We start from the raw sequence: 16,846 nt of genomic DNA, 5'->3' as shown, positions 1-16,846 counted from the left end.
CAATTAAATCCTTTATTCTCAAACATTGTGAGTTTGGCTGAAATGCTTCACCAGCAGGCTGGTGTGAGCCTGGTTTCCTTTGGTTGCAAGAAAGAAAATGGACTTCTGAACCAAACCATCATCTTCTTGAAGGAGGAGCTGATTCTGACACTAACAGCAAAGGTGCTGCTGTTCTAATAAGGGTTTGTTTTCACTTTGTGTCACCAGCGTGCAAGGTCTGAAGCATGCCAGGTATTTCTGCCTTGGATACTGGCAGAAATAGGACCTCACCAAAATCGTTCTCTGGCTAAGTGCTTGTTTTAAAGGTGAAATAACAAGCTGCTGTCTCATTTGGGCCTCTTTAGAGACTTGCCCAGGAGCTGGCTTTATCTTTTTAGAGGAGAGCTTGTGTTAGTGTCTGATAGCCATGGCCTGCCATTACAAAATATGGTTCATGTTAGTTTCAATAAACCTGAAATTAGTTCTTAGAGCAAGTGAGATATTATACTACTCTAAAACGCAGCTTCTCTTTTTGTAGGCTTTGTGGGCCTTGCTATGGAAGAAACTGTTGGGTTTTTTCCTCTGTCAGTCGATGAAAGAGAGCACAGTTTAACCAACCAGCCGTCCCAGAGCGTGTGGCTGGTGTCCCTGGCTGTCTTGACTAGACTTCCACTGACTACATTGGGAGCTTGCCACCCATCTCCCTTGCAGACACCGTGTTGAAGTGTCTTACTTTGAAGCTGGATCATGCATTCCTCTTGTTTTTATTTAGGAACCATTTGATTGGGAGGGAAACTTCTTCATTTTCCTGCTGACGAGTCTTATACTACAAGCATTTCCCTACATGCAGCAGCAACATCTTAATTGTAACAACTTCTGCTTTACGTGCAGGGGTAAATACTGTGGTATTTACCTACAGGTTCCCAGGGGTTAAAAAGCAGTCTATCAGCAGTCTTTTAGGTGTTTTTTTTTTTGCTTTTGGGATTGAGTCCTAGGGTTTGGTCACCATACAGTCCCACGTCAGGCAAAATGTTTACCTTGCTAGTGATTCCAGTGACTGTGTAACCTCTTGGGGGTTATCTGCGCCACTCAAGAACTAATTTATCTGTTCTTGGTTGGGTCTTCATGTTTACATACAATTAGCGATACTGCCTGCTTTTTAGTACTGCTTCTAACTTCCATATATTTGTTTCTTTTTGTACCTACACAGTTGCTAAGAAAGAGCTAGAGGACCTGGAGAGGTGGAAAGAAGAACACAGGCCAGGGCGAGTTAAGGTGGATCCACAGAAACTGGGTAAGACGTGTAAATCAGCTATGCTGAATTGCAAAATTTTATTTTCCAGGACACATGCTACTTTTTCTCACATGCTACTTATTAAAGAAATTCAGTATCAATAAGAGTTAACATGAGCCTGCTGTTCTCTGTGCTCATTGGTGGTCATGGCAATTAAGATGTTTCTGAAACAAAGCAACATAGATTGTCACCCAAGAAATCTGCCAGGATCAGTTCAGAAAATCTATACTAATATTTGGGAAAAGGAGGTGGATTATCCCTCCTGCTGGTGACGTTGTTTGTGGTTGATGTCTATGAGGGGGTGCATACTTTGCATTAGTGTGTAGATGACCAGCATGTGTCAGAGATCCTCCAGTTACCCATAAGAAAACTCCTCTGTGTTATGGGCCAGTACCTGTGCTTTCATGGTGCCTGACTCCTGAAGAGCAATCCCTGCAGCTTCAGGCATTTGCCCGCTAAATGTGTGTGGGGCTCTGTATTGCTAATTTTATAAAAATAACAACAAAGATAGCTAAATGGAAAACAGCATAAAGAGCTACAGGAACTTAGGTCACACTAAACTGAACTCATGTGTTCGATAAGATAGCCAACTTTTTTAATAGATGAGAGGAACTGTAATGGATCTCTTCAATTGTAATCACTACAATTTAGTACTATTTAGCAGTTAGTTTAATTAAAAAATTAAAAGACCAAAAAGAGCTCAAATACACCCCCAATCCTGTACAGAGGATAGAGCTGCAGGTTGTGCTGAAGCAGGAGGAAGGTCATTAGAAGTGCTTTTCAAGTACCAATCTTTGACCCGTCTTGTTTTAGTATCTTTCTTTAATGTCTTTGGCATGAAAAATAGGAGGGAGCTGATGAAACTTGCTGACAAGACAAAACTTGAAAGCATCACTTGTATAGAACATGATGAGGACACTGCACAGCAAAAATGGGATGACCTTGAGGAACTGCATTAATAAAAATGAGACAAAATTCATTCTGACAATGTGAATTATTATAATGATGGCTTTATTAGTTTTGTGAAACTAGAGCTCCTCTTCCTTCTCTTGGCTGTTGTAGGAGAATTTGGCGTACAGAGTGCAGACTGTTGTCTGCTTGACGTGGGAACTAAGTTCTTTTTTTGCTGTACTATACAAGATAAGTTTGGGGTGGTTTACTGTTTATAAAAATAAGTACCAGGTGGGATATGAAGGAAGTTGAGTTGACTCCAACCCAGATTTATTTCTGGGGTCGAGGTGATATGGGTCCCACACGATTGTTTTGCCCTGCAGCCTGAGGCCCAGTTGTTTGCCATGGTGAACCTGGTGAACCTCCTTTTGCAAGTTGGTGTAATGGCCTGTGTTCCCACTACCATGTGGCCAGACATGCTGTTTGTGAGTTCATGCACTCTAAGTGCTTCTTGCCTCTGAGTAGTTCCTAGAAGGCATGCGTCTATCCCCACAAAGCTTTTTACTGAAGAGAGTTAAATCTGAAAACAGAAAGTAAGTGTGTGATGTCTATGCAGAATGTGTGCAGGCTGGCTACCTGACTGGGGATGTGGCAGCAAACCTGCAGTGATTGAGAGTGTGGGGAGTCTTAACTTCTTCTGGTCCTACTGCATTTAAAATGTTTCTTGGGAAAAAAAGTAAATTAAGGAGGGGGAAAAAAAGGCAAGAGAAAGCTGAAAGAATTCCAGGAGGTTATATGAGCTCTTCAGTTGCTGTCTAGCTGCCACTTAGAAAGACCCCTGGAGACTGAGACACATGCACTATGTTCAGCGGGTCTGAAAAGACGTAAGGTGCAAAGATTATTAGATCTTGTCATTCCCAGAGGAACAAATTTGGAACAGAAGAGAGCTTATGGAAGGAGAAAAAAAAAATATAAGTGTCATCTCTAATTTCACAACTGTAGGTACTCATTAAGGTAAAAAATATCCTATGGTATTTTCTCGGAGTGATTTTAAGAGGCTACACATCTAGTGCAAATCACCAGAGAATTCTTAAAGCTGAAGGTTCTTAACACTCATGCTTGTCATAGGGAAATGAGTATTCTGAATTTCAGCTCTGTAGTATTTCACTGGCAAACTTTCAGGTACCACAGAGGGATGAGAGTAATGAAGGATGCAAGTTCTACCCTCCTCCATAAGCAATGAGTAGAGCAACAAATCATGCCTGGTAAATGCAACAGCCTCCTTTTTGATCATACCTAAAGCCAGCCACAACATACTCTGAATTCAGTGAAACATTCATCACGTTACAGACAAGCCAGCCTGAATGAATTAAATTCATCTGAAAGGCTATAGGCAATGGCTAATAATGATCAGTAAAATACTTGCTTAGAGCTGTGATACTGTCCTGCTCCAGCAGGGGGATTGGACTAGATGATCTTTTGAGGTCCCTTCCAATCCCAAACATACTGTGATACTGTGAGCCAATGTCCAGCAGAACATGCAGGAATGTGCAGTGAACATGAGTGTTAAATGTTGCCAGTAAAAGGCTAGAGAGAAAGATCAAGCATCCAAAAATAGCAATTTTATTTCCTAGACCCAGGGAGGCAACACTCTCCAGTGCCAGCTGTATGCTTACCTCTACTGCAGGCTTGTTGCTTGTGTGCTGTGTGGCCAGTCTTTTGTAAGAGCTTCATCTTATGGAGTTGTTTCTGGGCGTAGAAACGTTTCCACGCTTAGGGAATTGATCTCCCATTTGCTAAACCTCACAAAAATACCTAAAGATTAGTTATCTTCCCTTAGTCAGTGGAGAAAGCTGCTTTTAGTGACGGGTGATCCCTCCTGAAAGATCTAGTATAGCTGTCTTACATTTCAGGAACCTCAAGCAGCACAGGCCTGTCTGGCTGTTTCTATAGAATAAACAGTCACATAGTGGGGAACTTCTCAGAAAATCATCAGGTGAAAATACAGCCCTCATCCTCAAAAGGGGGTTGGGGCTGCCATTGTTGTTTTTTTGCAACAAAAGAGGGAATGAATTACTGGCTTTCCTAAAGCAAGAAAATACTTTGGAAAATAGTAAAGCAGAATGATACAAGCAAAACTACTCCCTCCATCCCTTAAGACCTATTAGCATTTTCTCTGTATGGTTGGCTTTGGGGTTTTTTTTTGTTTGTATTTTGTACCGTATGGTTTGAGTTTTGTTTTGTTTGTTTGTTTTGGGGGTTGTGTTGTTTTGTTTTGTTTCTTTGTTTAAATTGAAGTCTGAACATTCTGGCCACAGCTTTAGATGTTGTCAAAAGAGAGCCTGTGCTTTTGAAAAGGGCACCTTCTGCTACCTAGATGTGAGTATAAGGGGTCTGTGGGAAAAGGCTTTGATTTCCATTTCAGAAAGATGATTCTTCCTTGGGCCACAAGACATTACTTAGAAGATATTCAAATGATAGCATCCCATTAGAGCTGGCAGAGACTCCAAGCTCCTAAATGTGATAAAAAATAAACTTTTTGGCAATAAAATTTCTGACTCTGTGTGACAAACTGAGCAAAGGTGGGGAGAGCTGGATTTGAAAATGAAGACTCGTCTGCAAAGCATGACTGATTTTCTGAAAATGGAATAGTTCTTCAGTAAACTGATCATATACTGCAGGATGTATATGCTGGAAGAGTGGATGGTACAGTGGATGCTCTGTAAATAACAAGCTACTGCCTTTGACAGATGGATAAAATGATCAGGAAGTTCTCCTGTCTGTTCTCTTTAATGTCAGAGAGCTACTGTAATTATGAAAGATTTCCTGTATATGCATACATCCACCAAGTTTTATTGCTGTTTTCTGAAATGGCTTGCATTTGAACTTAAAATTCTCATGCAAAATGTAATTTATACTTTTTTTTTTTTTTTTTTAAGGTGGAATGAAATCAGAGGCTCAAGCGAGGCAAAAACAGCAAATGATGCTCATGCAATCTAAATATCAGCAAAAGGTCAGAAATAATAAATTGGTTTGTTTAGGAACTCAGAAAAAAAAAAGCTTTTCATGAAGTATTTCATATGGCTATAAAATAAACTCACAGCTGCTTGACATAGGAAAGTCATGAAACCTGAGGGAAGCAGCAGAAAACTAGAAACGAATGTTCTGCACCAAAGAAAATGAGAAATCTTGCTATAAATATGTAGCAACCTGTATAACAGATCATACCTGGAATGATAAGTGATGTAGTTGTAAAACCACTTATATGCTTCTCTATATCTCTGGCATGATGCTGCCTACACTTCGACTAATTGATCAATGTACCACCCCATGCTGTGCTTATGTAGAAACATTGTTCCTGTTGTAAAAGGTATAAATGCTTGTAAGTTATCAATCACCTGTGTGATTCCTTGCATGGATGCCCATTTATCAGTCCTAGATTTCTCAGCCTTCTTAAAGACAATATTGGTGCACAGCCTGCTTTATTCAGTGTCTCGTTTTAAGAAAAAGTCCTGGAAACTTTCCTCAAACACACTTTAGGTTTGAAAGATGTGCAGTACAGGAGTCAAGTTACCTATGTGTTCTTTGTGTACGTACATATGTAAAATAATTTTCTATATTTATGGCATACAGCACAAGAGAGAAGAATATATAAGAGCAAAAAAGGCAGCTGAAGAAGCTGAAATCCTGAAAATGAAAGCAATTCAGAGAGAAAAGGTAAATATTGTTACTGCAGAGTTGGCATCATATGACAAAGTTCATGTCTTGATTTTTGATTTTGCTGAACTACATGGAATAGGCTAACTGAATGAAATGTTAGCCCTGGATTGCATCAGGGAGTTAGGAAATGCAGTCCTTCTCTGAGTAGCTGCCCGACCTGGTGTTCTTTGGGGCTTGGATGTTCCTTTGGCTCTTCAGAAAATCCAGCCTTTCACTTGCATCTGTACTGACGAGACAGAAAGGGAGAACATTAGCATCAGGATTCATGCTGTCATTAGTGATACGGTTTATATGGTTCACTGTGGCATGAGCTTTCTCTGTAAGACCTGATTACAGTAAGTGGCACACAGACCTTATAGAAATCCATAATTGCCTGCTGTGCACGTGGGAGGAATACAAGAAAACCCAGCTTTTCACCGTGGAAAAGGCATCCACATCACAAAAAGGTCAGTATAGTCTATCTGCCTTGTGCTGAATGCACTCTCAAATTCAGGTGCCCATCCAGTGCTCCTAAGGGTGCACACACCAAGGCATTGCTAACATGTAAGATCATTTTTCCCTCTAGTATTTGCCATATATTGACACCAATGATAGCAGACTTTTGAATCTCCAGTTTTATTTTTGCATCTGTTTGTTTTCTCTAGTTATTCTCACAAAGCGTCTTTTCATCCTGCGTGCTGCATAAATCTTGGTAAAAGTTCATTCCTGTCTTCTTGGTGGAAAGAAAGTAGCACTCGGTTGAGATTGTAATGTGAAATTTAAACCAAAAAAAAAGACAAAAAAGGGAGCATGATACTTATGTGCACAGTAGTAATGAGAGAAAGGGAAGTTTCAGATTTGCAGGTTTTGTCTCCACAAGAATAAAAATTATCTTTTGTGCAGAAGCTGAAGGTTAATTAAAAAATCATCACTACTAGATGGTGTACAAGGTTATGCATAAACAAAAATAGCCTTAATTGCATCTAGGTAAGGGCTAGTGTGTTCCCAGTCTTTCAGTGGTTAGCATTAATCTTTGGGGATAAACCCATACACAGTAGCTCACAAGGCATTAAATATTATCAGCTCACGTGTATCTCCAGAAGTAATGGTTCACCTATTAAATATATGTTGTTTGCCCATGGCCATTGGACAAGAAAAATGTTTGCAAGACTGCTATAATTTATAATTACACTTAGAAAATACATTGATGTATCAGTTTTGTTTTCATGCTCTTTAATTTCCTTCCCTTCACTCCCACAGATTATAAAATCTTTATAGATGTTGTAGACAGTAAAATAGTAACCATCAGTTTCTTCTAAAGGAGAATGCAACATCATGGCAAACATCTTTGCCAAACAGACTGTTTAATTTGAATAAATAAACATATACTCACAAAACAAACAAACAGAGGAGCATGAAAGTGAACTCTTAATTTGAATTTGTTTATTTGAGTTCTCTTCCACAATAGTGATTGAGCTGATGAAGATTTCTGCTCGGAAGATGTTTATATACTAAAAAAATTGGCTCTGTGTTTAAGAAAAGCCTGCTGGAAGCCCACTAAAAGGTGTCAGTTTTGCTGTCTCACCCTGCCTGCAGTTGAAAGGCTCCCAGGAGCTGAGGATGACGGGAAAGGGATATTGAAGAACCGGTACTGTAGGGCCAACAATGGGCCTTGGTTACCACAGGAGAGGAACTTCATTGTTTTTAAGTACTAGATTTGTAGGCAACTGCCCCCGCAGGGCATCAGCTGAGAGCATGTTTTTCTGCAAATTTACAAGCAGCCTTTTCTTGCTGGCTAGTCTTTGTCTTTCTTTTGCTCAAGGTTATTCATTCAGTAAAAAACAAATTGTCTGAAAGGAGATACTGGCTAGCTGGCTTTATCAGCAGGAGCCCTGAAACTTTCACAGCTGGAGACGTACTTACTTTGCCACAAATGTGAATGGTGAAGCCCTGCAGATCAATGCATGATGACTAGAACAGGTGCTGGTACTCAACTCGGTTCTTCCTTGATTGCAAGGATGATGAACTGTAAGCCAGTGCTGCTTATGAGCACAGGATCTCTTTATGTTACTACTTTAATGCTTGTTTTGCAGCGAGAGGCAGTATCCACGCTTCTGTTATCTTTGTGTGACCATGGGAAAAATGGGTGTCTGCCAAAGCAGTACCCCAGTGTGGAAGGTCTGCCTTACCATCTGTACAAGTCCACCTGCCTGTCTCTGTCAGTCTTTAATTAACCATGAGGTTAGATACTGGAATACCAATGCTCTTGGCATCTGCCTTGTCTGTCTCCAGCTCCCAGAGAGAAGAAAGGTGGATTCTTCCCCCTCATTCTGTGTTCCACAGGACCTGTTTGTGTGAACTAGTACTCGAATCTCTGTGTGTAGGGGTGAATGGAATTTAGGATCATGTGCACTCCATGTCAGGCAGCTTATCCTGGGACTGCTTTGATTTGCTTTTTTTGGAGACATTCTGTAACATTAGCTGGGGAGTCCATATTTCTGTATTTGTCCCTAGTGCTGAGATGCATGTCTGAGGTGCAGAAAGTGTGAGTATATGGGAAGTAGCATTATTATTATTACTCACTCATTAGTAGCACGCATCTGCAGTTGGGTTCCTTTTGTGCAGGCCTTCGCATCAGAGATTTTAACTAGACTGAACTGTAACTTCATTTGTACCTTTTGGATGAAAGGACAGTCAAAGTTCCCCCAAAAATAAGCAAATGGTTAAAAGCTGGCTTCTTTTTTTTTTTTAAAGCTTTCTGCATTTGTGCTCTGTACAAAATAGCCAGTGCACTGGGTGTTTATGGTTTCTGTCATTCAGTCTCTTTGTTCCTGTTATCCTGCCTTTAGCCTTTCCTTGTATATTCTAAATCTTGACTAAATATTAGAAGAGGCAAAAGATCTGAAGTCAAAAGGCTCAGTGTAATTCTACTTCGTGCAATTTTCTTCTGCTCTTAGATTACGTAGGAAGAGTCCTGACATCTTTAGAAACTATCCTATTTAGAATAAGCTGTAATTCCATTTCATTCTTTATCAAATCATGTGCTTTTTAATTTGACTGTGTTAATCAGTATGAATAGCCTTTTTGGGGAATTTGTTAAAACCAGGCACTTTACAGACCTTCTGCTAATGCTTTTCAACATGTTTACCTTCAATATCACAGATGTTCCACTCTTGGCTTTGTTTTTGAAGGTTGTGCCAAATGTGGAGTGCTTTGGCATTGTCTATTGATAGATTGTCATTAGAATGTCCCAGTCTCGTTGCCTGTCATCTGTACACATCCTAAGCAGGGGTCCCAGGGTAAACCTCCATGGTAGAAAACAGTCACACCAGTCACAAGTAAATAATTTCAATATGCTAGAGTTTTTTTCAGGCACTATTCTGGTGGTAGAACAATTGTAGGATATTTCCTTCTTTTTCATCTAGTGGAAAACATAGAGTTATATTGAAGGATTGTATTTATCAAAGTTAATACCACTGTATTCTGCTAGCTAGAAGCTAGACCACAGTGAGCTTTGGGTTTGAAATTTCATGAGCCTGGCAATGTGATGGTGGAGCTCATGTCAAATACTTTTTCAGAGGTGAAGGCATCAGCTTTCAGTGTTGAGCAGTGGTGGAGAAAAGCTTGGGAGCTATTGCTGGTGTCCTGCAAGTGTCAGCATCGCCTTTGACAATAATAGATGCCAACAGATTTCCTGTTTTCCTCTTTATTTCCCTGTAGATTGTTAAGTTGCACAGATAGGTGGGGGTATTTTGCCTAAAAGAATCATCTGTCTCTGGATAGAGGGGTTAGGAGCAAACAAGATAACACTTGAACACCTTTAAAATTTACCTATACTGTTGGGTGATATTCCTTACTTTAGTTGTTTGTTTGTTTGTTTGCTTGTTTTAATTGTATCAGTACTTCATGCATTCTACAACTGTCTCAGCACATCAAATGAGTGAGCAACAGGACATCTTATTCAGAGATTCATCTTCCTCCTTTTGTTTATTTTTCCATTGCCTTTTTCCAAATAATAACTTGTAAGTTATTTGCCTTCCAACATTTTATATTGTTATACAACGTAGTGGCTCTTTTCCTATCTGCAGACATCTGACAGGATTTTGTTTTTCTTAATCCAATATATGCTGAGGAAGAATTTGCACTTGTTTTGCAAATCTCTTCCAGACAGTGATTCTTTATCCATTTATAAAATACCCACCCTGAAATCACTGAAGGCAAAGTAGTTGAGTAACTGCCAGTAGAAATGTAGTTTTTTTCTGAAATGTTATTGATTGCAGGACAAGAAGAAAATTATTGGGGTGAGGGTTACAGCCCTGTTTTTAACAACACTTTCCCCCTCACACACACACACATTCTACCTGGCCTTGCACAATATCTCTACCCAGGTACAGTGTCAGCTCCCTGATTTGGGGCTCTGACAAAATGGGCCATTCCCATCTACAGCTCCCTTCTCATCACTGCAAGATATTGTCTGAAATTTCCAGGGCACATCATTTAGAGCAATGCCTGGTTGGTGGGTTACTAAACAATCACTTTTTTCATTTTGGGGGTGGGTGATGAGCAGAGTGACAACCAGAGGCTGCAGTTTGCTCAACTTTAGTCGTTGCGAACCTCAGGTGGGAGGTCATGTAGGAGTATCCCCTCACCAACTGCAGTTGGGAGCTTGTGCTCAAAATATAGCAGGGCTGAAATCTCAGTTTGGCACCTATGATTTGTGCTTTTAATACACTGAATTGCCTTTTGACTGCTCTTCCCACTGGACCTACCTACAGCCTGCACATAAAAAAAAAAAAAAAAGAAAAGAAAAGTTGGCTCTCCTCTTTTTGGCTTGAATTTAGCGTGAGCTATGTATTACTGTTGCAGCAAGTTCTCTCTTTCTGCTTTAATATTTTATTCTACTTGAATTTGGAGGGTGGAGCAGCTTAGATGAACCTTTCACTGGAAATTATGTGCAATTTTATATTAAAGGACTTAATCACTTATGGGGTATCCAGGTTTCCAAAGGAGTTTTCTGTGTCAAGGACTGGGTCAGCTCTTGCACTGGGCATGGTATCTGAAGGACAATAATACCAGTTAAGGATAAATGTCTCCCACTTTCATCCATCTTAGCATGTATTCAACTGGTCAGTACCTAGTGCTCCTGAAGGCCACGGGTCTATGTGCATAGCTACAGGTACTTGCATCACTGCGCTTTTGGTGCTACAAGACTATCAACTGCTTTGGTGGGGTGGGGTTCATGTCCTCTACCTTCTTGCTAGGACCAATGTTGCATCAGTTGTACCAAGACGTGGCCCCCACAGTGCTGTGGCATCAGAACGGGGAAGGCTCACAAGGCCCTTCACGTGGACAAATGGGTCTGCCAGGAGCACAGTGCAGTTTTCTATTTTGTCTCTCAACTAGGATCTGTTCGGTCATGTCTGAATACTTTTACATTTGAGATTGGGTCACTTCTGTACCCAACTACTGCTGTAGTTGTTTTAGAAAACAGAACATAGGAATACTTGAATTGAAATAATCAATGTATGTTTCTGGCTTACTGGAAATCTCAAGTATGTTTTCCTGTTTTTAATGCTGCAGGCAGAGAGACTTGAAGTTAAAAAAAAGCAACAACAAATGCAAAGAAGAGAGATGTTCTTTGAAGATCAATATTAGTAAGTAATATTTGAAAATTAGTACCTAAAATTCTTCATCTGCTTGTCCTTCTGTTTTGAGGCTGGTGGGGCTGGTGGTTGTTGTGGTTCTTTTGTTGTTTACTTTTGTCTGGTTCAGGGCTCAGGAAGGGTTTGGCTTCTGTTGCTGTTTTTTTTCACTTTTTGACTTGAAACTTTTGACGAGAAGGCAGTGAGCACAAACTGAAACACAGGAGGTTCCCCCTGAACATCGGGAAACACTTTTTTTACTGCGAGCATGACTGAGCATGGGCACAGGCTGCCAGCAAGGTTGTAGAGTGTCCATCCTTGGAGACATTCACAAGATCTGGGCACCTGGCTCTAGGTGGTTCTGCTTGAGCAAAGAGTTGAACAAGATGACCTTTGAGGTCCTTTCCAGCCTCAACCACTTCTGTGAAATATTCCGAGACTCCTCCATACCTTATTCTGTGAGAAATTTGGTTTAGTAGATTTCTTTTAACTTCTTGAAACATACACTTTGAAATGAAAACTGTGAATTATAGAATGACTTTGTGTTTTCTCTAACTGAATCAATATGTGATAATTCAATCCCAGACTAACTATTGAAACAAGGATATAGATTACATCCTCACCTATTCATTGTATTGACTACTAAAGAAATCTAACTCTCATGGAAATAATGCAGACTTCCTTTATTTTGCATAGTCTTACAGCTTTTAAACGTAGAGATCTGCTGTGAAGACCTGTTTCCCAAGAATACCTCCTTAATGTCAGATGTAGATATGGCTTAACTCCTGACATAACTAATTCCGTTGGCAGTGAAGGTCCTGCCTTGCCAGTTCACTCTACCCTATCTATTTATTTTTAACTGATCCATAATTATCACACAATGCTGTTTAAGTCATCTTTACCATTTTTATCTTTGGCTCCTGAAATTACTCATCTTTGTTCTTAGCGTGATTGATTGCTCTTCCCTTCTCTGTGACCTTTAAAAGAGTCACTTTTGTCCCATGCTAGTAGTTCTGGTTCTTTCATCATTTGCCTGAACTCTGTTCTCTAATGTATAGACATTTTAGTGCTTTCCCATTGATCTCAACCTTTCTTGTCTTTTTCGTTTTATTTCTACCTATTTGGCTTTAGGTACAACTCTTTCCTTAAATACATTGCCAACATTTTGTCTCTAGATATTTGTATTTTGTCTGCTGTTTGTCCTCTGTGTGTCCCAGTGTGGATTTCCTCACCACACACCTTGATGCCTCAGGTTTTCTGAAGACCCTGTGTAGCATTAGGTCTCTGCCTATTTCAACAGACTTGAGTACCTTCATGATCTTTGAGCCTAAGTCATCAGGTCTTTTCAGCACAGTGTCCTCAGTTATGGGACTTGCTTTTTCCTGAGGGGATTGTCAAGGTTATCTTCCATTTAATATGATTTTTGTCTTAAGGTTTATGCAGTTATAAACAGATACATATCTCTTCCTTTCCCTCACCTTCCCTGTCTGTACCTTTTTCTGCATGGGGTGAAATGAATTCTGCTGATCAGCACTTTTTCCATTAAAATTAAGTTTTGTGCTGTCAAAAGCAGGCCCAAAGCCTCTGAAACACCTTCATGTGGGTGGTCCCCAGGTGGTGTAGGAGCTCAGGGTGCCTGGGTACTGAGAAGGAGACCAGCTGGCAGCCGTTCTGTCCACTGATTTAGGAAAGCCTTGCAAGCATTCAGCTGATGTTATCTTAGGAAACCAAACTGACTGGTGCAACTGAAGGTGAAGATGGACTGTCGAGCTCCATTGCTTGAGATTATGTTCAATTATCAGAAGATTATTTGTGTGTACTGTATTGAAAATACACAGGAGGGCCCTGTAGATACTGCACCTGAAGAAAGTGAGATGAGAACTTACCTACAGTGAATGCAACTTGGGTTGGGTGTCGTGGCTGAGACAGACAAATGACATAGACCAAGTTCTTCCAGGATGAAAGTAGTACCTCCATTTAGTGCCACAAGTGCATTTTTATACAGTTTTACTGATTCATGTGTCTCTTCACTATTGGTTACAAGTTACAGCAGTAACATCTCATTGGCTATTTTTGCTATCATCAATGTTACTCTTTTACTCCCTTCTCTCTCACAGGTACATCGTTAACATCTCCAGATACTCCGTTACTCCCATCTTTCTCAGGGGTAGGCCTTAATATCTTCAAGGCTAATTTCTGTTCCCATGCCCTCCATCAGGGAATCCACGGACCCACCGTAGTCCCCCACATTTGGGCAAAAACATCCCACACTGTACAGTGTGCCCCTGGTGCCTTCCCTGGTCTGAAGGAATCCTCTGGTGGGTAGAGGAATCTTTACCTCTGGATGTTGTTGAGGTTGCATTGCTAAGATACATTGCCATTATGGAGCACGATATCCAGGAGTAATGGAAAGATACTGTGTGACACCTCAGATCTTTGAGGTAACTCCACTGAAGTACTATCTATTGGTTATTAGAGACATGTTTGCATGAAAGTGCTTGGTATTTAAAGATGTGCTTTTGCCTACTATGCAAAACCAAGTGACTCATTACTTCCATCATCCAAGACCTTATGTCTAGAGACGAAGAGAACAAATATGAGGTTGTGCCCCTTTCCTCGCTGTCTCTGCTGGAGTATTTTGATCTCTTTCCCTGCTTGCTGGGAGAGAGGGGAAGGGAGGTCATGTGCTGCATATAAAGCAATGACCTCTGCAAAGTCTTGGCCTGTGGAGCCATTTCAAAAGATAAGCTGCCTTGTTAGTCTGTCCTCTGTAAGCATCTGTAGCTGCAACTTCACCATTTCCTGAGGAGATCAATGCCTACCAGCAATCTCATTAGCGGGGGAAACCTTTTAAAATTGATCATCACCTCTAGCTGTATTGGCTTCCATGGGGCACAGCCCAATCAGTACCTCTTTTGTATGAAGTGCCGCTTCTGTTTGATAAGGAAAGGCACTTAAGATTCTGATGTCATTAACGTCCTCTAACAATAAAGTATTATACTGACCAGAAGTTCATTTTTCTGATTAAATTCCTGTCACTATTAAAAACAAGAACTTCTCACTGAAATCCCCTTTCAAAGGTTGTAACACGAAGGAAGTGTATACCAAAAGGGAAAATTATCTGCAACCTTGTCCACTGTCTGCAGAATACCGTTATTTCCTATCTCTTGAAAGTCTTGTTAGTTTCTTTGTGTACAACTGGCCCCTGAAAGTCAATTGTATCTGTTATCACAGCTGCTTTAGTATGTGTTTGTGCCTTGTGAGAATGAGGTCTAGACACACATGCAGAGTGTTGTGGAAAAGTCTGCAAGTCTCTCTCTTTTGGGATCAGCAGCTCCTCTGACTCAAGGGGACTCAAGGGCACTCAAGTAGGGGACTAACATGGACAAAACTCACAAGGTATCTCCTAAAGTAGCTGTGTATAAAAGGCCCGAAGAGCACACAAGAGCAGACTTTGGGCTGGGGGAATTACTGCATGGCAGGATTGCTGTGGTTTGTACTAACAGAGAAGAAGCATTTGAGGGATTTATCAGTGATAGTGTCACTGAGGTTCTGCCTCTGCAGAAACCAGATCTAGAAACTAAGAAGTACCTGTGAGCTTTTCTGCTGGAAGCTACTTAAACATGAAATGGAGTCCTTTCTTCTGAGTTATGGTGTCTTGGATGCATTTTGCTTTGATGGCCTGTGGCAGAGACTGTGTTTCTGTCAGAGTACATTAAAATGGAATGAATGCTTCTGTAGCCCATATTTTGCAATTGCTAATCCTTGTGAGGAAAGGACTGAGTGTCTATCTTTCCAAATGGAAATTAAGAAGAGGTTAGACGGCTGACCTAGAACTTTTCAGGACATAGCTCTTTAGTTAGGACACAAAAATTGCTATTTAAACAGTAATGAGGGATGGATTGCTGTGCAGGCTGTATGAATCTGTGCCTGAACTGTAGCGTGTCTCACCATATGGTTTTAACCCAGCTCTCTAGTAAGGTACTTTTATTTAATTTGGATTCAACTTCCCAGAAACAGTAGTGTTGGATGTGGTTCACTGCTTTTCTAATAGCCATCTGCCTCTTTATGTAATGGGAAAAGCAGTCTAGAACGTAGGGTTAGTTTTTAATAGTACAGGATGGCTGTTGTATCACTTCATCCTTCCCTTTGCTACATTTTTGTGCCTCTGTTTTTGTGAAGGTTTGACTCCTGTAAAAATTCCTGGCACTGCTGCTCTCGGGTACATGTGTGCACTCAATATATTCTGCTCAGAATTTGGAGCTGGAAACAGAATTTGCCATAGTGTCTCCAAGTGCATATTCCAAACACAATGCAGGAGGTTCACCAAACCAAGCTGATATATGCTTCTCTGCCAAAGCAGTGTTCTCAGAAGTCATAAAATGCAAGAAGCTGAAACCTGAATCAAAACAGAATTTTTATTTATTTATCTATTTTTACAGGATAAATACTAGTGTCCTTGCCCGTTTTCAGTCTCCTATGATGTGTGGTTCAAACAGCAGCCTGGTAACAAATTCTCCCCACAGAAGTGCAAATGTAAACCTGACCAGACTTTTAATACAGGTTGCCAGAGAGAATGAAAGAGGGCTCACACAAAAAGGGTTTGCAGCCTTGAAAGTCTTTTGTTTGCTTCTTTTCACCACAATGGTCTTAGTTTTGTTCATTTGCTCCTGATTATTTTAAACATTGTCAATTATTTAGCTAACAGGCAGAAAACTAGGCTTTTATAGACATCCAAAGGGACTCTCTTGAGTGTAATAATGAAGGCAGTTTATTGAACGCCTGTGAGGTTGCTTTCTAATTGTACGCATTAATCTGCCCATGCAAGCTGGCTGAAAATATAGAAGCAGATTGCACATGCAGATGGAGCACACAGAATGGAAGATCTATGCAATAGACATATACAAAACTGCATTTTCCTTAAAACTAGATTTATGCTTATTACTTCAGATAATAGATGAAGCTTGATGTCTAAAATAACTTCCAAGAATGTTGGATGAGTTGGTGGGAGGAAAGAATATCCCAGCTGCATTATTTCATCCAGTCAGGAAAACAAAAAAAAGGCAGTGGGTTGACAAGAAAGATCGGTTTTTGGCGTGGGTGGGAAGTGATGGAAATAATTCTGCTGAGAAAGTTGCTTTTTTTTTTTTTTTAAAACCTATTTTTATACTTTCTTGAAGCCTTATACCTAAAATGAACTAGTACCACATTTATTTGTTCTTATCCCCAAGAACAGGAACACAAACTCAGGAACGTGCAAACAAGAAAGCCTACCAGCCAAAGATAGCAGAGTTTTGATCACTATCATTAGGTTTGTTCAAGTCCTACTTAGTATGCTTGT

At 40.3% G+C, this 16,846-nt stretch overlaps 1 protein-coding gene across 2 annotated transcripts in view; it reads left to right on the top strand.

Moving 5' to 3' along the window:
• EPSTI1 (epithelial stromal interaction 1) overlaps window positions 1–16,846 on the top strand; it is a 50,919-nt gene that overhangs the window by 11,509 nt on the left and 22,564 nt on the right. For both annotated transcript variants that reach the window (XM_082075951.1, XM_082075952.1), the window contains exons 3-6: window positions 1,190–1,273; window positions 5,104–5,177; window positions 5,798–5,881; window positions 11,444–11,517. In XM_082075951.1, the coding sequence (XP_081932077.1) occupies window positions 1,190–1,273; window positions 5,104–5,177; window positions 5,798–5,881; window positions 11,444–11,517 (316 nt within the window). The remainder of the gene's footprint in view (window positions 1–1,189; window positions 1,274–5,103; window positions 5,178–5,797; window positions 5,882–11,443; window positions 11,518–16,846) is intronic.

This window comes from Streptopelia decaocto, assembly GCF_964273445.1.
Source record: "Streptopelia decaocto genome assembly, chromosome: 1".
Taxonomy (NCBI): domain Eukaryota; kingdom Metazoa; phylum Chordata; class Aves; order Columbiformes; family Columbidae; genus Streptopelia; species Streptopelia decaocto.
The sequence above is the reverse complement of the archived record's forward strand: the minus strand, read 5'-3'. Positions and strand labels throughout refer to the sequence as shown.